This window comes from Trichechus manatus, unplaced genomic scaffold (assembly GCF_000243295.1).
Source record: "Trichechus manatus latirostris isolate Lorelei unplaced genomic scaffold, TriManLat1.0 scaffold00150, whole genome shotgun sequence".
Classification (NCBI taxonomy): Eukaryota; Metazoa; Chordata; class Mammalia; order Sirenia; family Trichechidae; genus Trichechus; species Trichechus manatus.
The window spans coordinates 2,675,281-2,700,451 of NW_004444086.1; the positions used below are offsets into that span (position 1 = coordinate 2,675,281).

Consider the following 25,171-nt stretch of genomic DNA (forward strand, 5'->3'; position numbering starts at 1 on the left):
TAGCAGCACAATTGGAAGAGCGTAGTCGATGTCACTGAACTGTGCACGTAGAAATTTTTGAAATGGTGTATCTTTGGCTATGTATATTTTCACCAAAAAGAAAAAGGTCGAGAAGGGAGAGGGTTGACATGTCGTGGGGTTGTTAACCAATGTCATAAAACAATATGTGTACTACTGTTTCATGAGAAACTATTTGTCCTGTAAACTTTCACCTGAAGTGTAATAAAAATAAAGAAAGAAAAAAGAATTAGTGTCAAAAGGTTACATTATAATATGGCTTATCATTTTAGAATGTCCATTGAGAGCTTGCTCTGCTAAACATTTTGCAAACATCTCATTTAATCATCACGGTAATCCTATGACTTAAGAATTGTTATGCTCACTATTTTACAGCTGAGGAAACTGAGGCCTAGGAAGTGAATTGCCTGGGGTCACTCAGCTGGTAATCAATCCGTTAACTGGTAAATGAAAAGAATGTGAATTTGGATTCCAGCACCCACATTTTTAAGATGACATTCAAAAATGCTTTATGGTCTGAGTCACACTATGTGAGCATATGCTAAAGTCATCGTTGAATGTACCTTCTTGCTAACAAAAGGCTGGTATTTTATGAACATTCATATTATTTTGAAAATGGTGCTTTGACCTTGCCTTCTATTTTTGAAAAAGGAACCATAAGATCTAACCGATAATTCTACACTTTATACCTTAGTGGTAAAAGGTCAAGATCAAATATCAGCACATTTTAAGAACTATTAATCTTATGTGTCACATCTAAGATTATGGCCAATAAATGATAAATGATAGCCCTTCATTCTGAAGTCACGGCAGTAGAACCAATACATTTTATGCATGGCAGAATCTTCTGAAGGCTTTTATTGACTTGTAACTGGCTATAAAGTTTATGAAAAGGTTATAGAGTCTGTTTTTGATATCTGGATGTTAACTCTGCTTATAACAGTATTAGATCATGGACAATACTAAAGGAGTGTATGTACTTATGAATTAAATAGATAAGAGGAGTGTATGTATTTATGAATTTCAAAAACAGTGAGCAAATGTTAAGATTTATTCTCTTCTAAATGTACAAGAGATTATAAAATAAAATAAATTACTAAAATAATCTTAAAGAGAATGAAACTTGGTAGTCAGATTAGCAGCTATTTGGAAAAGGAAAATAAAAAATGAAAGTTTTTTTTTCTTGTGCCAAATTTATTAATTTTTCCCATATTGTTTAAATGATTAGAAGCCCAACAGTATTTTTAGGTTCAGTTTCAAAGTTCTCATGGTAGTTATGAGACCAATTTTATAAAGAAAAAAATTTGATCCAAATTTCAGTTTGAGAAATCTCAGCACGCCAACACATGTGATATTTTTGGAAAGCTGGTGCAGCCCAGATTGGTTTTCATTGAGAAATACAACAGAGTACAGAAAGTCCTGTTTCTATGTTATATGTCATAATGCTCCCTAGAAATTCAGGCTTAGAAGCAAAATAAAGCACATTTTTTCTTCTATTCTTTCTCATGCCATATTACCTTTGAGTATTAAACATTTACAATTAGCAATACTTTCACTGAACAGTTGCCTCTTCTGCCCTCCTGGGTATTTTGAATTTATTTTCTGTTCTATATTTTATTTGACTTTTAGGAGTAACCCTTGTGGTGGTGCTTTTAGAATTAAAAGTATCTTTAATTACCTAGTATGTTAATCAGGAGCCCTGGTGGGGCAGTGGTTAAAGCACTTGATTGCTAACCAAAAAATCGGTGGTTCAAACCCACCAGCTGCTCCTTGGGAGAAAAATATGGCAGCCCTGCCTCTGTAGAGATTTACAGCCTTGGGAATCCTATTAGGCAGTTCTACTCTGTCCTATAGGGTCACTGTGAGTCGGAATCTACCTGATAGCAGTGAGTAGTATGTTAATCTAAGGGAGTAAGTGGTGGTTTAATGGGTATAATTCTCGCCTTCCACGCAGGAGTCCCGGCTTGATTCTCTGCCAAAGCACCTTACATGCAGACACTACCCAGCTATCGGTGGAGGTTTGCATGTTGCTGTGATGCTGAACAGGTTTCAGCAAAGCTTCCAGACTAAGATGAGCTAGAAAGAAAGGCCTGACCTACTTCTGAAAAATCAGCCAATGAAAACCATATGAATCACTCACAACAGTCCGATCCCATTTTGTGCATGGGATCACCATCAGTCAAGGGCCAACTCGACAGGAGCCAACAATAACAATGTTAGCCTAAGTATGAATAAAATTCTTTTAATTTTAACAATGTTGATTAAAAATAAAATTTGATTTCAAGATAAACGACATCACAATGTAGACTTTGGAGGGTAGCCTCCAACATCTGTGGAGGAAGATGTACTGCAGTCGTTAAAACTCGGGAAGGTGAGACAGACAGATTTGTGTGAGCCTGAGAACATTCCTTAGCTGCCAGCAGACTCAGTTTCTGCATTTATAAGCTACAGCCAATGCCTACCTCATGACATTTAGTCTCTGCTGACTAATGAAACATCGCATGTAAGGCCCTCAGGCAAAGACTGACTTGTAGTCACTATTAATGTTAGTTATCTATTTCCTTTACAGCTATTTAATTAATACACATTCTTGACTAAAATTACAAAGAACCTACACAAGACAACAACATTTACTTTATAACTTGTAAGTTCAGGTCATTAAGGAGAGTCAATTTCATTTTTTTGTAGGAAGGTCAATTTTAATGCTTCTGATTCTTAGTGAATTATTTACAGTAATGGCAATTAGGACGTGTGTGTGTTAGAGACCTACTTTACATTTTATAATTTAATTTACATTGCAACACAGTGATGTAAGCATTGAATGAATTATCACTATTATTATTATCCTGTTTTAGAGATTTGAAAAATGCCACTGAATTGAAATGACTTGTCAAAAGTGGAGGTGGAACTTGAACTTGAGCCTTTGGGTTCTAAATTCTGTGTTTTATTTTATTTTATTGGTTTTGTTTTTGTTTGTTTTTTTACTTCATGCTGCCTTCTACAGAAATAAATTCTCTTCCCTTGTATAGTGACATGTTAGTGGATAACTGGCACTACAAGAAAAATATGTTAGGCTATTAAACTTTTTGAGGTAACTCAGGAAATTGGTATATAAGCCAGATAAGGACTATGTATTTTGCTGCTAAGAAATTATTCATTCTAAAATAACTCTAAGAACATTCACTGAAATTAGTACATTTGTTATACTCTTGGGTGACGTAGAGTTGGTTTAAACTTAGGTTAACTTTATTTTCTCTGGGTTTTCTTTTTTGGGATTACTTATAATTTTCTCTAAATGAACTAATATTTTCATGCCTATTCTCTAACATATTGCAAATTTAGAAAGGTAATAAATTGATGTTAAAATTTGGGGAATGCATTTACTATACTTAAAGAAATTAAGTCAACATACTAAAATTATAAAATCTTTCATATTCAACCTCATAGGTAGTTTATGGAATAAGTTCATATATCCATAAGGGAGTTTGGATGTTCTTTCTATTAAAGTAACAAATATATCTAAAATTCAAATTACTTATTCAAAATAACACTAAAAACATATCAGATTAAAAGCTTTTGTAATAAAAATAAGATGAATAAGATATATAGAGGCATATTACAAAGATTTATTCATTGTCCAGCTTTCCTACACATATGAGGTGATTCAAAATATCATGGCTTGGGTCAGGTATGCCTTAGTTCTCAAAGTGACACCTTTGCTTTTCAAATTATATATATATATATATATATATATATATATATATCACAAAAATCTCCACCATCCATGGGACCAAAAAGAATGAATGCACTTAGTAAATGAATAATTCAAACACTTCATTTAAGCCAACAGTTTCAACCTGTGTTCATTTTTTTTTTTTTTTTAACAGGAGCATAATTTAATTATATCCTCTTATTTCTCTATCCCAGATTGTAACCCATGAGGAAAAGGCATACAGCAGAGAAGAAAAGCTGGAGTCTGGAAAACTAGTTTACAAAAAATGATAAGTAAAATATCATTCTCAGTCAATATTCCTGGAAAGCGTGGCCCAGAATGTTTCATAGACAAAATTGACATTCAATGGCTATTTTTGATCTATCTACTTTGCCAACCATATTAGGTCTAGATACAAACATCTGATGTTGAAACATTGATAAGGGGCCAGAAACAGGGCTTTAAAAGTCTAAGTCACTGATATTTTTAGTAAATCTAATAAAGACAAAAAAAAATACAACCCTTGGGCTCTAGGAATAAATCTAAATAATGAATGTTTCTTTATTTCATAACACAAGTAAGAGCTGCCCTGCCCCTACCTGATTGCAGGTGTTGATGTCTATGCCCCCCTTCAGATATTCCACTACTTTGTCCAGATTGCCGGCTCTGGCAGCTCGGAGGAAACTTGCATTGCTGTCAGACTGTTAAAAAAAAAAAAGACCTTTAGTGAGTTACTGATAAAATAAAAATGTATCAAATACAAAAACACAAGAATGTTTACACCGCAAACCAGAGAAGCTTAAGTTGCAAAAAAACTTTCAATATTGAGTTTAAAACATTGAATAATTATTCACAGTATAAGGCAGCAACTTCACAATGTTTCTAGAGAGTTATTTCAAGGTCATTAAAGTCAATGGGAAATATGCTGTGCTATATTAAAGAGTATAAAACAACAACAGTTGCATTCAAGTTGATTCTGGCTCATGGCGACCTGACCCCATGTGTGTCAAAGCAGAACTACTCCACAGAGTTTTCACGGCTGTGACCTTTTGGAAGAAGATCACATTTAACCCAAATCTCAGAATGGCTTATATGTTTACAAATCTGAGAAATAATTTATTAGCAGTTGAAAGGTCTTTCTTCCGAGGTGCCCCTGGGTGGTTTGAACCACCAACCTTTTAATTAGTAACGAAGCATGTAATCATTTGTGCCACCCATGGGCTCCCGAAGGGTTTAAAAGAACTATTAAAATGAAAATCATTGTTACTACTTTGTTCCAAATCTTCAGCCACATTTGGAGGTGAATTTACACTACTCCCAAATGCCATTGTTACCCATTTATTTTAGCTTCAAGATTGCAGTGACTTTATACTGAGCCTAATGTCAAGCCAAAGGAGCCTTGGTGGTGCAGTGGTTAAGAGCTGGGCTGCTGACAGAAAGGTTGGCAGTTCTAACCCACCAGCCTGCTCTTCAGGACAAAGATGTGGCAGCCTCCTTCTGCAAAGGGTACAGCCTTGGAAACCCTATGGGGCAGTTCTACTCTGTCCTATAGGGTCACTATGAGTCAGAATCGACTCCACAGCAACAGGTTTTCTTTTTTTTGGTTAATGTCAAGCCAAAAAAGAATCAGAAAACTAAAAGAAATTAAAACTACTGAGTTTCTTCTCTTTCTTTCTTTACTGTTTGGTTCTCAGACGATTTTGAGGGAGAAAGCTGAGTGTGGGTCACTTGGCAGCCACGTTTTCATTATAAAGGAATAACAGAAGGCACCAAGGATGCTTTGAGAAAAGGGGATAGCACTGGTTGGCAGGTGTGGACTAAGCCGATGCAGATTTTGCGAGCCCAGTGATTTTGGAAAAACAAGATTAAATCTAAAACAGCTGACATAATACCAAATCTCTGGGTAAAGATCGTCACTCTCAGTGGAGACCGCTGTTTAAGTTCTTCATATTCCCTCACTCGTCTAAAAATCTGATCCTGGGAGAATCAGCTGAATTCTCTCCATGAAAGTTACTGAAGAGAGTTGCTCCAGAGATCTAGCTACAGTCACCCTGCTTGGTTAAAGAGTTTAGCTTTAGACCTTAACATAATAATGATGATCAATGTTATTATGATTCCAAGACACATGCATAACTGCTATAATTTTTCTTGAAGGATAACATTTGTGATAGACGATCTGACTAAAGAGAAAACCTAGCATGCAAAGGGACGTAATTTATCTAATAGGAAGTGAGATTCAGGTTTGATGACTCTTAAGCATTCTACTCACTAGGCTATATTGCCCCCCTCCCTCTAAGAATGTTCTTGGCAGGGACTCTTGGAAACTCCGTCAGAGCTATTTATTATGACTTGTGGTGATGTACAGAGATAGGAATGCAAGTATTTTCTCTGGGAGTCTCAAATATGGAATTATTTCCATACTATTAAAATGATTTACACATGGGCGGACTGAAAACCCCAAGGCTAAGATATCTCACATTTAACCCAAATCTCAGAATGGCTTATGTGTTTCCAAATCTGGGAGAGAATTTACTAATAGTTGAAAGGTGGAACTGAAATCTCTACATCCAGAATTCGTGCTCTGATTCTTCAGAAATGCATTGTGTATGACTAATATCACACTGTTCTTCCCTCTCCCCGCCTCCCTACAATGCCTCACTCTTCATCCTTCCTGAAAGCTGTGCCCATGGCAAGGTGCCCAAAGTATATCTGCAATGCTGCAGTGTCGGAATTGTGACTCATTTCAAAATGCCTCGTCTAGGAAATTACTCTGCTGTTTGCAGCAAATTCTAAATTCCAGGAGGATTTTCCACTTGCAGGTTTCTTGCCACAGCACTTAAAAGTGAAACATAATACCATACACTGTGTCATGTCAGTATCTCACACGAACAATAATGTATTTACTATAAAACAACAAAAATAACATACTATTAGGTCACAGATAGAAAGCATGAAAATACCATTTTGCTACATACAATGTTTTAGAAATAAATCTATGTGCTATATATTTTATTAAAGATTTTTCCCAGAAAGTATTCCCAATTTGTACATGAAGCAAATGATTGTAGGTAACATTTATAGAGCATTTATGTGGGCCACGCCCAGAGCTAAGGGAGTCACATTCATTATCTCATTAATATTCACAATAATACTACGAAGACAGAACTATTATGGTGCCCAATCAGTGAGGAAAGAGATTTATACCGTTTCCAAAGTCACACAATTATTCAGTGGAAGATTCAGGAGTTAAGTCAGGTTCATCAGATGCAGAGCTAAAAGTCTCAGTCTCTATTCTATCCTGCCCCTCCAAAGCATCAAAGCAGATGTTACCACAGATTGCTAACCTATGAGCTAAAGAAAAGCTATCAAACTACAGTTATGGCCTCGGTCCACATATTTGTTCTGTAAATCATGACACTTGATAAATAGCGCCTCAGCTGGAAAAGGAATTCTTGGCTATCGTCGCTATCCTCACATCACCCATCTATATGCACCTCGAAAAATTAAGAGCAGACCTGAGGCAAACTGCCCAACAAACACATTCACTTGGGAATGAGGAAAGAGGCAGTAAAGTACACACTGCATTAAAAAGCCAATTGATTGTCTCTCTACGTGCCGCATATGATCAAACGCAGGAAAATCTCAAATTGCTCTATTGCTCCTGCAAAAGAAGAAGGTTATTAACAGCCAGGAAGGGATAGCATGACACAGAAGAGATAAAGACACCTGGAGACACCACTGCAGAAGCTTAGAAGGTGAGACTTTGTTCTGAAGGGGCAGGGGGTGTGTGTAGGCATCACTTTGAGGAGTAAACAGCAGACACTTCTTGAACCTTCTCTAGAACTGGGAATGACATTGAAGATTGCTTTGCTCTCACAAAATAATACATAATTCATAACTGGTTTTCTTTTTTCTGAATCAAACTTTTAGAAAGTGGATGCAAGTCAAAGAGTTAGAGCTATAGCCTCTGAAGGGTAGCAAAAAAAAAAAAAAAAAATTGGTTTCCGTTTTCTAGAAGGACTGGATCCAATGGAAATATAACAACCAAGCTGTCCTGTCAGGGACCTTTTGAAAAAGTGGTGTTGTAATAGATTTTAGTTTACTTTGGATTTTCTGGAACCCTCTTAAGGGAATTAATTTCCCCAAAGTGCAAGTGTTATTATAAAATGGTCCAAGAACATGACTTTCAAGGAAAGAATTAAAATGAAGCTATAGATACTGACATTATTGAGTGCCAAATGTTTATATCTATATAGAAATATGCATTCTTCTTCCCCTTGTACATAGATGCATGCACACCCTACAGTACAATGAGGTCAATCTGTGATTAAAGCTCTCGACACAAGAGCTTAGGATAAACATAAGTCAGTCTGGTTATCTCCAATCAATACAGAGATAAAAGAGGATTCAAAGGCTCCTGGAGAGAGATGTGGCAATTTTTACCCTGTTATGTTCTGTCTCTGAAGAGCCCTGGTGGTGCAGTGGTTAAGCGCTTGGCAGCTAACCAAAAGATTGGTGGTTCGAGCCCACTGGCTGCTCCACGGGAAAAAGATGCGGCAGTCTGCTTCTGTAAAGATTACAGCCATGGAAACCCTATGGTGCAGTTCTACTCTGTTTTATAAGGTCGCTGTGAGTCTGAATTGACTCGATGGCAACGGGTTTGATCTTTTTTTTTTTTAACCATGTAAGGAGGAGAGCAAACTTTCAAAACAGACTGTTTCCTTTGCTCAACCAGAAGATTTCACACACAAAAGCACAATAAACAGAAAATGAGGCAACAGCAACTACTCTGGGAGAAAATCTCAGACAAATTTAAAACTAACCTCTCCGCTGTTTGCTGCCTTATCTCCGTAGAGCCTTCAAACACTACAACCAATTGTACTTATGCCTATAAAAGTCTGACTCTGGACAAGGAATTTAAATGCTGAGTCCCTTCTATTTTAATCTGCAACAGATGGAGGTCATTAAAATGTGTCCCCTTTACAACCCTAGTGTGGCATCTCAAGCCAAGAAAGAAAGATTTCCCCCTTAAATTCTTTTGACACGGTTCTGTACATTTTTTGTATCTAAATGTTAGACAAACAGAACATCTTTCTTAGCACCCAGCAGGGTGGACATGAAAGGAAAGGAGGAATGTGCATTCAAAGAGCCACATTATATCCTAAAGGAGTGCTTTCCAAACAAGGTCTAGGGACATAAATTTGCTAAAAGATTTTTTTTTAAATCTGTGCTTTCATTTCAAATATAAGGTAATAAAGAAAATACAAACATATTCCAAGTAATCTGGATGGCCCCCCTATAATTGAGCCCAACCATATAATTTTGGTATGTGCCTGTGTGTTTATAATTCAGTACGTCAACAAGTGAAGTTCAGATGACATATAGATTCATGGTATGAAAAAAGTTTTGCCAAGGTAAAGAGAGGAAAGAATGGTCAGGGAATCTGGTCATCATACATGGCAGGATGGTACAGACGCAAAAAACTGAAAGAACTTGAGGGATAGGTGTGAACAGCATATTAAAGTTTCAAACAAACGAGTGGCTCAGATGCTATGTTTGTATGGTCCAACTTGCACAGATCACTAATAGCAAGTGTTACAGAAAACCCACAGTGAAACAGTCTTCAGTTCTCATTTCCAGCTTTTGTCCCAATTCCATCTCCACCACAATGCTAATTTTTTCTCCACGTGAATAAAGAGAGCTTTAAAAGATTATCTAGTGGCACGCCATTAAAATTGACATTAGCTAATTTCTCTGACAAGTTTAAGTTTTATTATTGTGAAGTAGGAAACAAAACTTTAAACTTATTAATAACTATACAGTATGCTTACAAAAAAGGTATTCTTCATATCATTTTTACTGAAGTTGAATTCAGAAACGTATTAAATTAAATATAGTACTTTGAGGTTATATCTTTTTACTATCAAACACAATATCTGTGATTTACCGGCTACTAGTTGCCTTCAAGGAGCTCTGATGGTGCAGTGGTTAAGAGCTCAGCTGTTAACCAGAAGGTCGGCAGTTTGAATTCACCAACCACTCCTTGGAAACCCTATTGGGCAGTTCTATTCTGTCTTACTGTGTCACTATAAATTGGAATTGACTCGACAGCAATGAGTTTGGTTTTGGGTTTTTATAAGATTTTAAGGAGGTTTATGCAGTTTTGTGTTTTTACATCTAAATTCACACTACAATAAAAATAATTTAACACTGGCGGTCATAAAAAATTATACTTTTAAAGAGATCAATACGTTATTTAAGTTGAGAAACACTAGCTTAATGGCGTCAATCAGGCGGCAGTCTTTGCTAAACATGCGGCACGCCTCCCCTTAGGCTCCGGCTTACAGTGTGTCCTCCGCAAAATTTGCCGACTGATTAACCGCGAGCAAAGTGTGTTCCTTGTGGAGCTTGAGGAAATTTCTTATTTTCTTAGGATACAGTTATTCCTTTGTAAAAACAGGGCTGTTTACCTACCTACCTCAAGATCCACATTTTTTAGAGCAATACAAAGTGAGTAAATTAAATTAAATAACTTGAGGGAGAAAACTTTAATGCAAATACCATGGAAATAAAGGATATTTCTACAATTTCTTAGACCTCTTCCTAGGAATGTGGGATAAGGTACAATCCATGGTCAGTAAATTGTGAGTTGTATGATCTTGACTCTTTGTGGGTCTCAGTTAACTTATCTAAATAAATACATAAATAAATAAATGTACTTTATAGAGTAGCTGGAAGGATTACATATGATGATTTGAAGGTGCTTAGCCCAATGCTAGGTACAGAGGACACTTAATAAGTTTGTTTTAAAATTATAGTTTTTATTATAAATAAAAATGCAAAACAATGGCAAGTCGAATTATAGATACATACACATAATCTTCTTTAAATATGAAGGTTATTGTCAGTACTATATTGCCAAAAGGTGTAAGCCACACCCCAGTTTGAAAATACTCTGAGGTGCTGCAGGAGCAACAGCACCAAAAATGAACAGAACTGACTGTGGTCCGTCTCCAATGATGAAGAGTCTGCAAAGCACCTTCTTTGCCATCTCTGAATGCTTTTACTTAACTCATCGTGCTTTTGTATAGGGACTGCTGGATTGTTTAATTAATTTAGCTCTTTTAGTAGCTCAAGTTGTCGTTGCTAACTTGTCATAAACCAAAAATTTGGGGGAAATCAAGAACTGCATATTAGATACAGTGAGATTTTTTAGACAAAAATATCACAAGCTGTCTTCCTGCAATCAGAGCACATATGTGACAGGTAAAACACTTTACACCACAAAATTCCACTTGACAATTTCTATTCAGCTACCACCAATGACAAAAACTTCTATAAACTATAAAATCATACACTCTAGTCAAACAAACACATCAACCTACCTTTCTTGTGTCATTTAAACAGGCATTTAAATTGCTACTAAATGAAAAATACTGAAATGTGCTCTCATATCCAGAGAGAGTTAATGCAACTTCCCAAAAAAGTATTCTCATTTTGATCTAGGTGATAAAAAATTGGTTCAAATATAAAAGTAACTTTATAAACAGTTAAGGGGAGAAGGCATAGTAAATGTAGGTATTTATATATTTACTTTAAAAATGTTATTTAAGATAATTAATGACTGACTTACATAAACTTGAGACTTGGAATCAGAACAATGCGTAAGGTTAACAAAATAGATAAATTCTGCACGAATATTTTAAGCAAATATCTTTTTACTAAGTGAGGTCATTAGAAATTTCATTTTCTATGTAGAGACAAAGATTTTTTTTCACTAGCTTAATATGACATTTTGACATTGATTTTTCCCAGCATGCTAGATAAATTATTTTACTCACCAATATCTTCTCTAAGTGTATCATCCACAAAAAGTAACAACCACCTAAACCAAACACCCGTTGCTGTCGGGTCGATTCCGACCCATAGCGACGCTACAGGACAGAGTAAAACTGCACCATAGGGTTTTCAAAGAGTGGCTGGTGGATTCTAACTGCCGTCTTGATTAGCAGCTGAGCTCTTAACCACTATGCCACCAGGGCTCCAACAACCACCGACACCATATGAATTCCATCCCTTTCAAAGCATTAAGATATTTTTGCAATATTATGCTGAAATTTATGAATCCCTTGTACAAATCTTATACTTTACAAGAGAGTGAAACTTGCATATTATACAGCAGTGGAAATAGGAATGAATAAACCACATCTATAAGCAACAATATCGACAGATCTCACAAAGACAGTGCTAAGCAAAAGAAGTCACATACAAATAAGTTTATCTTTCTGATTCCATTTATTAAATTTCAAAAACTAGCAAAACTAATCTATAGTGTTAGAATTCAGAATAGCAGTTTCTAGAAGGAGGCAGAAGGGGGCTTCTGGAGTGCTGGTAATATTCTAGTTAAACATTCTAGTTCTGGGTGCTGTTAAATGGGTGTGTACACTTTGGGAAAAATATTAAAATGAACATTTATAATGTGTGCATTTTTAATGTATAGTATACTTAAATAAAAGGTTTATCTAAAAAAAAATAGTGACACTGGAAAATAAGTTGTTCTTAATTATAAAAATGGTTACAAAATCACTAGAGCAAATGTTGTTGTTTGGTGCCGTCCAGTCAGTTCCGACTCATCGTGACCATAGGTACAACAAAAGGAAACATTGCTCAGTCCTGCACCATCCTCACAATTGTTGCTATGTTTGAGCCTATTGTTGCAGCCAGTGTGTCAATCAATATCATTAAGGGTCTTCCTCTTTTTCACTGACCTTCTACTTTACCAAGCAAATAGATGGAAAAATTAACATTCAAAGCCACATTTTTTTTTTTAACTGTGGAGTCAATTTTTCTAATGCAGACTATTCATATTATGCAAGGCTTTTAATAGAAATTGTATTTGACGTATATTTAAGATGTTACACAGTCTAAAAGATAATGCACACTGTTAATACAATTTTGTTCTGTAACCCAAATCAGGTTTACTAAGAGTCAAATTCCACAGCATCTTTTTGCTATTGTTCTGACATCTACTGAGGCTTTGTAATTATAAAAACTACATGATTGTACTTGATCATACCTTAATTATATTCTTCATTTAGCCTAAATGAAGGTTATTCCACTTTTCATAACTTTTGTACGTGTCATAAAAATATAATACTCCTCCAGTCTTCAAAATGTTTACTAAAAATCTATGAAGACCAGATCTGGTTCAGATATCTCAATAGTTGTCATGGATTGAATTATGTCCCCCAAAAAATGTGTGTATCAATTTGGCTGGGCCATGATTCCTGTTATTGTGTGGTTTTCCTATATGTTGTAAATCCTGCCTCTATGATGTTAATGAGGGAGGATGGGTGGCAGTTGTGTTAGTAAGGCAGGACTCAGTCTACAAGATTGGATTGTATTCTGAGGCAATGTCTTGAGATATAAAAGACAGAAGCAAGCAGAGAGTTGGGGACCTTATACCATCAAGAAAGCAGTGCCAGGAGCAGAGCATGTCCTTTGGACCTGGGGTCCCTGTGCAGAGAAGCTCCTAGTCTGGGGAAACATTGATGAGAAGGCCGACAGAGAGAGAAAGACTTCCCCTGGAGCTGATGCCCTGAATTTGGACTTTTAGCCTACTATACTGTGAGGAAATAAACTTCTCTTTGTTGAAGCCATCCACTTATGGTGTTTCTGTTATAGCAGCACTAGATGACTAAGACAGTAGTTAAATCTTCTGGGATAAACATAAGTTAAGTAAATTGTCAGAGACAATTTTCTATATTAAACAACTCCTGGACACTCATTTTTCTGTGACACGATGTTGGGAATTCTGAAAACTGAATCAAAATATTAATAATATTAATAATGTGAAAATATCCTTTCTCAGAACACAATAACACAAAATGTGTAAACCAGTAGGGACAAAAACCCTAAACCAGAAATGGCAGTTGTAATGTATACAGTTGGCCCTCCATATACGAAGGTTTCAAATTGGCAGATTCAACCAACTGTGGAAACAAAATAGTTAAAAAAGAGATACTTTTTTCCCTTGTCATTCCCTAAACAATACACTATAGCAACTATTTATGTAGCATTTACATTGTATTAGTTATTATAAGTAATCTAGAGATGATTTAAAGTATACAGGAGGATGTGCATAGGTTACATGCAAATACTCCGTCATTTTATATATTGAGCATCCACTGATTTTGGTATCCACTGGGAGTCCTCAAATCAATCCCCCACAGATACTGAGGGATGACTGTATTTGATAACTATCTTATACTTCAAGTTCCCTGCGATTTTTTTTTAATATTTAAAAGTTCTTATATAAATGTATGTATACATATATTCATTTTAATGAATTATTATATAGTCAACAAAAAGAAAATGAATTCTCCAGTTGGTATTTCATGATACAGTAGAAATCTCCCTTGAAAAGTTACTTTGTTTTGCTGACATTAGTTTGGCTTCATCAAATGGTTTTATAATTAGACTCATTACTAAGATGTTTATGACAATGAAACATACAGAAATTTTCCCTAAAATGGGAACTTTTCTAAAGATAGGGTGGAAACATTCTTTAGTGTTTATAATTCTATCAGTTTCTTATTGAACTTTATGGTGACGATGAAATTTAAGCAACTTGTCATAAGGAAGGAAATCAACAGGCTTTGTTTACTCATTATATTCTAGGCATTATGCTCTGCCCATGACTCCAAAATACATACAGAACTCAGAAGTTCCACCACTAAATATGTCAATCTTTTCTGAAATTAAAGGGAAAAGAGTAAGTTAGTAGTCAGAAATATATATGGCTCCTTTCATGACATTTACAAATTTCTACTAAGAAAACCAGAGCAGTAAAGGAAACATTTAGCTCTAGCTTTAGCATACATCATATTAAATAACTTGTGGTTCATACCTTAAAAACTTATATCACACTGTAAATGCAAATTGAAGAACACTGCAATTTAATGTCTCACTTTTTCAGGGGATAAGATGATACTCTTTGAGAGGTGTTAATCACATGAGATTTAAGACATTTCTGCTTCAGTTAGGTAAGCACCTTGGTAGTTGCTTTAGCCATTTAGCTATTTAACAAGAGTTAATATTTTGTCCCACCACATGTCTGTCAGTTTGTCATACTGTAGTGGCTTTTAGTGTTGCTGTGATGCTGGAAGCTATGCCACCTGTATTCAAATACAAGCAGGGTCACCCATGGTACCTAGGTTTCAGCTGAGATTGCAGACTAAGATAGACTAGGAAGAAGGGCCTGGCAGTCTACTTCTTAAAAAATAAGCCGGTTAAAACCTTATGAATAGCAGCGGAACATTGTCTAATATAGTGCCGGAAGATGAGTACCCTCAGTTTGGAAGGCGCTCAAAATACGACTGGGGAAGAGCTGCCTCCTCAAAGTAGAGTCAACCTTAATGACGTGGATGGAGTCAAGATTTTGAAACCTTCATTTGCTGATGTATCATGACTCAAAATGAGGAGAAACACCTGCCAACATCCATTAATAATAGGAACGTGGAATGTACGAAGTATGAATCTAGGAAAATTGGAAATGGTCAAAAATGAAATGGAGCACATAAACATCGATACCCTAGGCATTAGTTAGCTGAAATGGACTGGTATTGGCCATTTTGAATCGGACAATCATATGGTCTACTATGCCAGGAATGACAAATTGAAGAGGAATGGCATCGTGTTCATCGTCAAAAAGAACATTTCAAGGTCTATCCTGAAGTACAAGGCTGTCAATGATAGGATAACATCCATATGCCTACAAGGAAGACCAGTTAATACTACTATTATTCAAATTTATGCACCAACCACTAAGGCCAGAGATGAGGAAACTGAAGATTTTTATCAACTTCTGCAGTTTGAAATTGATCAAACGTGCAAACAAGATGCATTGATAATTACTGGTGATTGGAATGTGAAAGTTGGAAACAAAGAAGGAACAGTAGTTGGAAAATATGGCCTTGGTGATAGAAATGACACTGGAGATCGCATGATAGAAGGACATCATACATGAAGAAAGCAAGAGGTCATTAAAAAGAGAGGAAAGAAAGAAATGACCAAAACGGATGTCAGAAGAGACTTTGAAACTTGCTAAGGCTGGGGTTTGAGGACCATAATCTTGGGGGACATCTAAGTCAATTTGCATGACATAGTTCATAAAGAAAATGTTCCACAGCCTACTTTGATGAATAGCATCTGGGGCCTTAAAAGCTTTTGAGTAGCCATCTAAGATACATTTATCATCCCATCCAGAGTAAAGGAGAATGAAGAAAACCAAAGACACAAGGACAATATTAGCCCAAGAGACAAAAGGGGCCACAGGAACCAGAGCCTCCAGCAGCCTGAGCTCAGAAGAACTAGATGGGTTCCAGCAACCATCACCCGCCACTGACAGGGATCACAATAGAGGGTCCCTGACGGAGCGGGAGAAAAGTGTAGAACAAAATTCAAATTCATGAAAAAAGACCAGACTTACTAGTCTAACAGAGACTGGAGGAACTGAGACTACGTCCCCTGGACACTCTGCTAACTCAGAACTGAAACCACTCCCCAAACTCACTTTTTTGACAAAGATTAGGCAGTCCTATAATACAAATAATAATATACATGAGGAACGTGCTTCTCTGTTCAATCAAATAAATGAGACCAAATGGACAACTCCTGCCCAAAAGCAAGATGAGAAGGCAGGAAAGGACAGGAACTGGGCAGATGGAAACAAGGAATCCAGGGTGGAAAGAGGGAAAGTGCTGACATATTGTGGGGATTGCAACCAATGTCACAAAACAATATGTGTACAAATTTTTGAATGAGAAAGTAATTTGAGCTGTAATCCTTCACCTAAAGCACAATCAAATTAAACAAATTTTAAAAAAATCCTATGGAGCACAGTTCTACTCTGATACACACGGGGTCACCATGAGTCACCAGGAGTTGGAACTGACTTGATGGCTACTAGTTATGCTGAACACTATGGTTTCTTCATAATATTCCCTGATGTTTTCAATAGCTAAAGTAACATAGAAACCCACTTTTAACATATCCAAAATAAAAGTAAATGTAAACTTAAAGCTCTGCATCAAAAATTTAATAATACATATCATTTCTATATGATTAAATTCTAAATGGTGCTCTATTATTGATTTGGAATCTCCACAAAATGGTATCAATTGTGTGTAAAAAATGAAAATATTATTTTTAAAACAATCTGTATCCCAGATCTAATCATTCTCCTAATTTCCAACTAGCTAGACATCTCTGTATAAATACTCTGCCAGAATCTTAAACTCACCATGCCCCAAATGAACATAGGCCAAAACATGGGAGAGTTTAGCAAGCTTTGAATATAGTTTACACAAATTTCCAAAGGAATTTCCTTTTGGACCATCACTGTTCATAAAAAGATTTGGTTGTATAAACGAATAATAACCAACTATAATAACATCAGGGTCAGACTGAAAAAGAAGAGAGGAAGAGAGCTTTTCATATCAGTTGGTATCAATAAATCAAACCAAACCAAACCCATTGCCGTCAAGTTGATTCCAACTCATAGCGACCCTATAGGAGAGAGTAGGACTGCCCCATATAGTCTCCAAGGAGCACCTGGTGGATTCGAACTGCTGACCTTTTGGTTAGTAGCCGTAGCTCTTAACCACTACACCACCAGGGTTTCCGTTGGTGTCAGTAGTTCATGTAATTCTTTTTAAAATAAATCTTCTCTACACAAAACTCTTTTCATTCACTGACTAATCAGTGCGCTAAAATATTATGACACATTTGGGGAAAAGATACGTTTGAGTTCATCCCACTGCTATACTTAAGAACCAGAATAACTGGACCTGAATTAGGTTTTAGTCACCCTTAAAGGCTTTCAGAATTGTCAAGGTCTGAAAGAAACAAACCCAACCAAGGGAAAATATCTTTTATCATTTTTTTATACTGCTGGGCATCCTACAGTGTTAATTTACTATTGTCCCCTGAAGGGAGGCACTACATGTTTATCCCCATTGGTCTGATTATTCTTCAGCCTCAAAGACCATCTGCTGTAAAGCAGACATCAGTCAATCAGAAGCAGCTTTGTGGCACAGCACAGATGAGGCTCTGACCTCACCCCACGGAGGCACACTGTTAAAAAACAGATTGCTTCTTCAGCACTGAATGATTCAGGATTGAATTAAAACATACATGCTTGAAATGAAAGGTTTACAATGGCTTCTTTTAGAATGTGACCACTATTTTAGTAGGTATTTATATGTATTTTTCTATCATGACAAATTTCCATGAGCTATCGATTTTAGTGTGGTCCTTCTGAAAAGCACATGGAAATATAGAAGGATTTTGTGTTTACAACCATGTTTTGTACCTTTGTGATTGTCAGTCGGATTGATTTTTTCTAGGGGGTATCACTTAATTACAGCTTAACCATCACATAGCATGTCAACCTTCTGATTCTACTTGTATAAATGTAATTCTGACTCATTTATGCTGTTTTCAAAAAGGACCAATTTAGAGAAAATTAATCAGTTGTTCAATTCAAAATTTTATTTTTCACTCCTTTGAGGACGTAAGTTCAGCAATAATAATACCTACTCCAGAATAACGTAGGAATTAGAATATGTTACTTTCTAACATAATTTATTGTCCTAAGGGAATATTTTAATTCTCTTGGAATAATAGACCTCAGAACTCTGTTTGTGCCACCCTTGGAGTTCCCATTTTTGAGGAAAACCTTTCTAATTACTGGGTATCACAAATTTAAACGTGATGATTATGCTGTTTATTAGAAATCATTTGAGTGTCTCTAGTCCCTTTCATTAAAGTGCCACTAAGTTCATTGTCATTTGCAAGATGCTAAGAGCCTAGCTTTCTAATATGCATATAATTTTTTAGAAGTTATTCACCCCGCTCTCCAAAGTATGTGGGTCCCAAAGGGGCATACACAGTTTTCGACCTCTTTTGCACGTATGTGATTATCTACATGGGCACTGAGTGTAGACAATGAACTTCAAAAGGCAAAATCCCAATTCTAATAAGTCAGCATTATGGTAAATGTAAAATATAAAATCATTTTTTATATCCATCCCTTGGCCTCCATCACATCTGGCCCAATGGTGCATAACACAGCGAGTGTCAACAAGCCGTTATTAAATTAAATTTAAGAAACAAACTCAAGAATATGTATACTGCTTTGAAACAACCATATTGCATATAAGACTTTTAGAATTGAGTATAAGAAGGAAACCACTTCAAATTTGACTCACTCAGTTAATTTGGCTAAATAACTGATAAGGTCTATAGTTGTAGCTATCTAAATATGTATCAGAAAAATCATAGCTTGTGATTTGGGAAGAGTGGAAATAAACTCACTGAACAAGTTATTTTGATAATAAGCAGTTAAAGTAATTTAACTAGTCCTGTAAACAACAATCAGATGATATTTATGAAGCACCCACCATGTGCCAGGGCCTGTGTTAGATTTTAAGATTTTAGGCATTATATATTGAAGAAATAAGCATGGTTCATGCCCTTTAAATATTGTAAGGCAGGTAGTGACTGTTAAGATTTACACACACAAAAAAAGAAAAAAAAACTTCAGCTTTAGCTGCAATGTGGACCATGAATTACAAGTAGGCAAAAATAGATTCAAGGAGATTCATTGGAGGCAGTAATACAAGCAATATATATTTGTTTTGTTTCACAAATCTATTTTAATATTTAGATTTAGACATAGAATAGGCATAGTAATATAGTGTTTGACAAAATTTCCTGGTCATAATTCAGATGGAAATCATAGCAGGTAGAGGGAATAGCAAGTATGAAGTCATAGCAGCATGTAAGAACATGGCATGCAGAAAACTAAGTGATTCTGTATGTGTAAATTATAAAGATCACGCTGGAAATAGGCAAGAAGCAAAACTGTAAAAGTTAGGCAGGAACCAGCCCGTGAATGTTCTTGAATGCCACCTTAAGAAGACGGAATGTTATTCTATAAATGAAGGGGAGCCAGAGTCACTGACTGATATTTAAGCAGGAAGAGCCAAGGTCAGATTATTGCTTTACAGTAATCTCTCCAGTAACACATGGAGGATGAGTTAGAGAGGAAGAAGAATGGAGTTTGTGGGAAAATTCAGGATACTATTGCAATAGTCCTGGTGAGTGATGTCACCAGGACAATCTGAAAAAGAAGAGATTCGTTATGTGGGTTGGAAGAAAAAGGTTTAAAACCTGTGGAAATTGAATTTGAGGGTTTATGGAAATAAAGAAACTAAGGGACACAGTATAGGGAGAGCAATTAGGGTTACGTAACAATGTATGTATAAATTTTTATATAAGAGACTAACTTGAAATGTAAACTTTCACTTAAACTACAACAAGAAACAAAACAAAACAAAAAAGAAACTGAGCAAACAAAGAAACTTCAAGCTTTGACATGTAACGAATGATGCTTAAAATCAGAAATTTGAGGAAAAGAATACCTCTAAAATTGAGAAGGAAAACACAATAGTTTGGTCTTCAACAGACTAAACTCAAGCTGTGACAGCTGCGTAGTAGGGAGTTGAAAATGCAAGACTGAAATCCAGGAAAGGGGAACGGGGTAAACATGTAGAAGCAGTATATTGCTGAATAGGTAAGGTAGCTAGGTGGCACAAATAGTTTGCGCTCACCTAAAAACCTAAAGGTTGGCACTTGGAACACATCCAGTGGTGCCCTGGAAAAAAGGCCTGGTGATCTGTTTCCATAAAGATTACAGACAAGAAAACCCTCTGGAGAAGTTCTACTCTGCAACACATGGGGTCACCATGAGTTGGAACCGACCTGAAGGCACCAGCTTTGATTTTTTGGTTTGGGGTATAGGTGGTTAAAAAAAAAAAAAAAATTAAGTTAACACTAGCTTACATTTATTTTTACTCTTAACCATGTGCCATATACAGATATTATTATTATTATCTCTGACTCCACTTTTTATTTTATATTACAAACCAAACCTACTAGCAAATTCAATTAGTTCTACCTACAAAATGCATCTCAAATCAACCCCAACCAAAAAAAAAAAAAATCTTTTCCCAGCCCCCATCATCTCTCATTAGGTTACTGCAAGAATCTGCTAAGCAGTTTCCCAGCTTCTACATTGCAGATTCTCCCATCGTTCCCCTTGTCAAACCCTTCAGTGGTTTCACATCTCACTCAGTAAGCTCTACTCTTTTTTACAGTGGTTAAGTATATACATGAAAAATTATAAAAAATGCCATTTCAAGCTTTTTTACACGTACAGTTAACAATGGTCCCTAGTGCCCTAAGTGATCTAGGCTATAGCTGGCTCCTGGACCTCACCTCCTACCACTCTTACTGTCTTTCTTGGTGCGACAGCCCAATGACCTCTCTGTCCCTCAAGCAAGTCAAGACCTTCGCATTTGCTGTTTCTTCCACTAGAAATGTTCTCTAAATATTTGCAGGGCTAGCCCTCTCATTTATTCAGGTCTCTGCTCAAAAGGTTACCTTCTCCGAGAGACCTATCTCTCTTGTCTAAAATAGTAGCTCCGATCTCTCTCTAGGCTCTTACTGTGCTTCATTTTGGTTCACAGCAGAGTTGAGATTATATTCTATATTTGCTTACTGGATTATTTTCTGTCTACGCATGAGAATGTAAACTCCATGAGGGCAGGAATTTTTGTCTGTCTTATTTACTGCTATAGCTCTAGCATCTAGAATGATGCTGAATTTCTTTCAGATAGTGAAACTAAAGGAGATAATTGAAGGGGTGGTGAGGAAGAGCTTCTTCTGGTAGGAATGATTGCAGAAAGCATTTTTGAAGAGTAATATTTGAACAGCGTCCTTGGGTGGTATAGACAGTTAATGTGGTCTTCTTTTAATCAAAAGGTTGGAGGTTTACGTCCACTCAGAGGTGCCTCAGAATAAAGGCCTGGCAATCTACTTCCAAAAAATCAGTCACTATGGAGCAAAGTTCTACTCTGACACACATAGGGTCACCATGAGTCAGAATCAACTCAACAGTAACTGTTAACTGGTGCACATTTGAGCAGAGATGGTACCATCAAGGAGAAGCCAGTGGTGTGAAGACCTGGGTAAGAGTATCCACACAGGGAGAACACCAGGCACAAAGTCCTGAGGCAGGAACAAGCCGAACAAGCCGAAGTGTCCAGTAACAGCAAGAAGGTCAGTAAGAATATAGTACAGTAAGCAAGGTTGGTGCAGTCACAGCAGGTGAGTTTGCAGATGTATTTGGGAGACCTACCATGCAGGGACTGGTAGGTCATGGTAAGGATTTTGCAGTTTTCTTTATGATCTTGAGCCTGTCTGTGCAGTAAGAGGCAACATAATATGCTCCAAATCAGTAATACAGGAGTAGGTTGAAAGGATTGGACCAGGGTGTGGGGGTGCAGATGAAATTATGAAATAGCTACCATGGAGATGCTCATGACTCCTTTTGTAGCATGGGTGTTGAAGAGGACCTCACAGGTGAAAACAGCACCTTTCTATTGAAATACCCATCAGGTATATGAATTCTTTGCCTACAGGTAGAAACTATTGAAACCTGAAAGGCTTTTTAGGATTTCATAGGCTGGGGAACCCATTGGCGCTAATAGACCAAAGGCTTCTCTTTTTAGAGTGTATGATCACATGGTGCATCTTGTTACTGTTAGGTGCTGCTGAGTCTATTCCAACTCATAGTGACCCTTCGTACAGCAGAACGAAACACTACCCAGTCCTGCGCCATCCTCACAATCTTTGCTATATTTGAGTCCATTGTCGCAGGCATTGTGTCAATCCATCTCATCGAGAGTGCAGCTTACTTATGTAATATTCTGTACATTTAAATTAGCCTTTTTTAATGGAAGGATTGTTTTGTGTGGTATACTTCTTATTAAAACCAAATCAAGAATAAAAGACTCCCTGGCATTTTGTGGGTTACAATACTAGCCTCACATCATTGTGATAGAATAAGTACTCTTTCTGCGTTCTTCTTCCCCAGGGTCCAAACTATACACTAATATAGGCCACAGAGTGAGCCCTAGGATTTGGCCTTTTTTTTTTTTTTGCTGTGTTGTTGGATTTTGCTTTACTCCTTACCACTTATCGGCCCAAGAACTCCTAGGGATGGAGAAGCACCTCTTGTAAGGCCTCCGAAAAGAAGTACTATCAGCCTATCAGCATCTTTCATGAAATGCCAGGAAGAGTGGACAAAAATAGAAAGTGCTTGTGTGCACGTATATCAGAATTCTGTACAGGAGGTTTCCTGTTAACTCAGAATACTGATATCATGCAGCTGACATTGCCCCATAAGACCAGGGCACAAATGAGAAACCACTTTATCCTCAACGGATGTGACCTGCTGTTACTTTCTAAATTTATTCCTGTGCTATGAACTGCAATTGTCAGAAATGGTTTTATGTATTCACTTCTGACTCTCTGTAAGGTGTACGGTTTATGTAATTTTACACTGAAACATAAAAGATAGACTAAAAACTAGTTTTAAAAAATATGTTTGGTTAACTACAATACATAGTACATGGCAGTGTAAAAATGATTAGCAAAACAAGTATTTGTAGCTGATGTGTAACTTGAGCTGCTTTTTTTTTAATATTAAATATTTTAGCTTGTATTACAAAATCCCTCTGTTGGAACTCAATAAAAACTTTTCTAGTTATTGCTGCATTCCAATGAATATCTGAGCTTCTTCTAACTCAGCTTTCAAAACAAATTCTTGGTTTGTTGGAGTAAGATCAGTGGCATCAACTCCAAAGAGAATTTTGAAAAGTAAGGAAACTACTAATTTAAACAAGACTAAAAACAAAATCAAGGTTAACTCATTTTATGAAATTAAGGTTGGTTCAGATGCCTAAGCACCCTTTAAAAATAAAAAAATCAGGCTTAAGCCAGGCTTAATAAGAAATGGAGAATTTTCTACTAGCTGTCTTTAATATTAGCCTTCTGTAGGAATTTGCATTTTCTGTTTCCCAGAGGATTGGTGGTTAACTTCTTCGGGACACCCCCGAACTCATCCTTTCCCCTCAAGTTTGACCAAATTCCCTTACTTTGTGGTCCCATAATGCCTTGACAATTCAATCATTCATAAATTATTGTTGACTACTAGTTATAAGCACAGCATTGCACCAGATGTTCATGGCCCTAACAGGGTCCACATTTATCTGTTTATATGTCTACCTCCCCCACTGGCCTGGCCCTTCAGGATAGAGTCTATGCCTTACCCATCTTTGTGTCCCCATGACCCAGCACATTTGTGGAAATGAAACAAAGAAAAGGAGAAATTCGGCAAAATGAAGCTGGCCAAACGGGGCATGAGGCTGCATTGGTCAAAATGAATTAAACTACTGAAAAGCTTGGTGGATCAAGTAAATTTTAACACCTGGATTCAAACTTCGATTAGCAAAATGTATACCTGATTAGCAAAACTTAAATCACCTGAAACTTATTACCTACGATGATTACCTAAAATCGTTTTAAAAATTTTGTTGCCTTTATAACCTATTGAATAACCACAATAAGATCAAGTAATGCTTAACTTTTCCTAAAGATTAATGAGTAAAGACTAATGGATAAAGATAATCTCCCTCTGTATCATTAGTGTTTTACAGTTGAAGTCAACATTATTCACTTTAATTAGTTAGGTTAAGGGATAATTGACAACTATGGCATTAGTAAACTAAAATATAGAGAAAACTGGTGTCTTGTTGATACTAACTACATAGGACCATTGGTATTCTGTTTCTTAAAAATAAGAAATTATAATTGTGCCCTTCTCTAGGGGAAAATAAAGACTTTATATAAAGCAATAACTTGAGCTTTTATTATTGTGTAAATTATCCACGGAAGAGGCGAATTACTGACTACTCAGTATTTTTGAATGTATAATAACATACAGTAATATTTTAAATATCCTCAGTAGTTACAGTAAAATTAATTAACCTAAATTAAAGAGATCACTGGTATGCATAAATTAGATACAGAGGAATATGGCTATTTTCTTTTAGAATTATTATACATATAAAATATATCTCACTTCAGTCATAGATAATCCATATATTTAATTCTATGTGTATACATTTATATAAATATCTACCTGTAATATGCCACCGGAGCCCTGGTGGCTCAATGGTTAAGAGTTATAGCTGCTAACCAAAAGGTGGGCAGTTTGAATCCACCAGCCTCTCCTTGGAAACCCTATGGGGCAGTTCTACTCTGTCCTGTAGGGTCACTCTGAGTCGGAATTGACTTGACAGCAACAGGTGTGGGTAGTTCAGTGCCTAAAGTATACTACCCATTGCCATCGAGTGGATTCCGACTCATAGTGACCCTATAGGACAGGGTAGAACTGTCCAGTAGGGTTTCCACAGCTGTAATCTTTACAGAAGCAGACTGTCACATCTTTCTCCCATGGAGCAGCTCATG

General features: G+C 36.4%; 1 protein-coding gene across 19 annotated transcripts in view; it reads right to left on the reverse strand.

Moving 5' to 3' along the window:
- The window catches only part of ANK2 (ankyrin 2), a 773,539-nt gene that overhangs the window by 228,931 nt on the left and 519,437 nt on the right, over nt 1–25,171 (reverse strand). For all 19 annotated transcript variants that reach the window (XM_023740207.1, XM_023740209.1, XM_023740206.1 and 16 more), the window contains exon 2: nt 4,330–4,431. In XM_023740207.1, the coding sequence (XP_023595975.1) occupies nt 4,330–4,431 (102 nt within the window). The remainder of the gene's footprint in view (nt 1–4,329; nt 4,432–25,171) is intronic.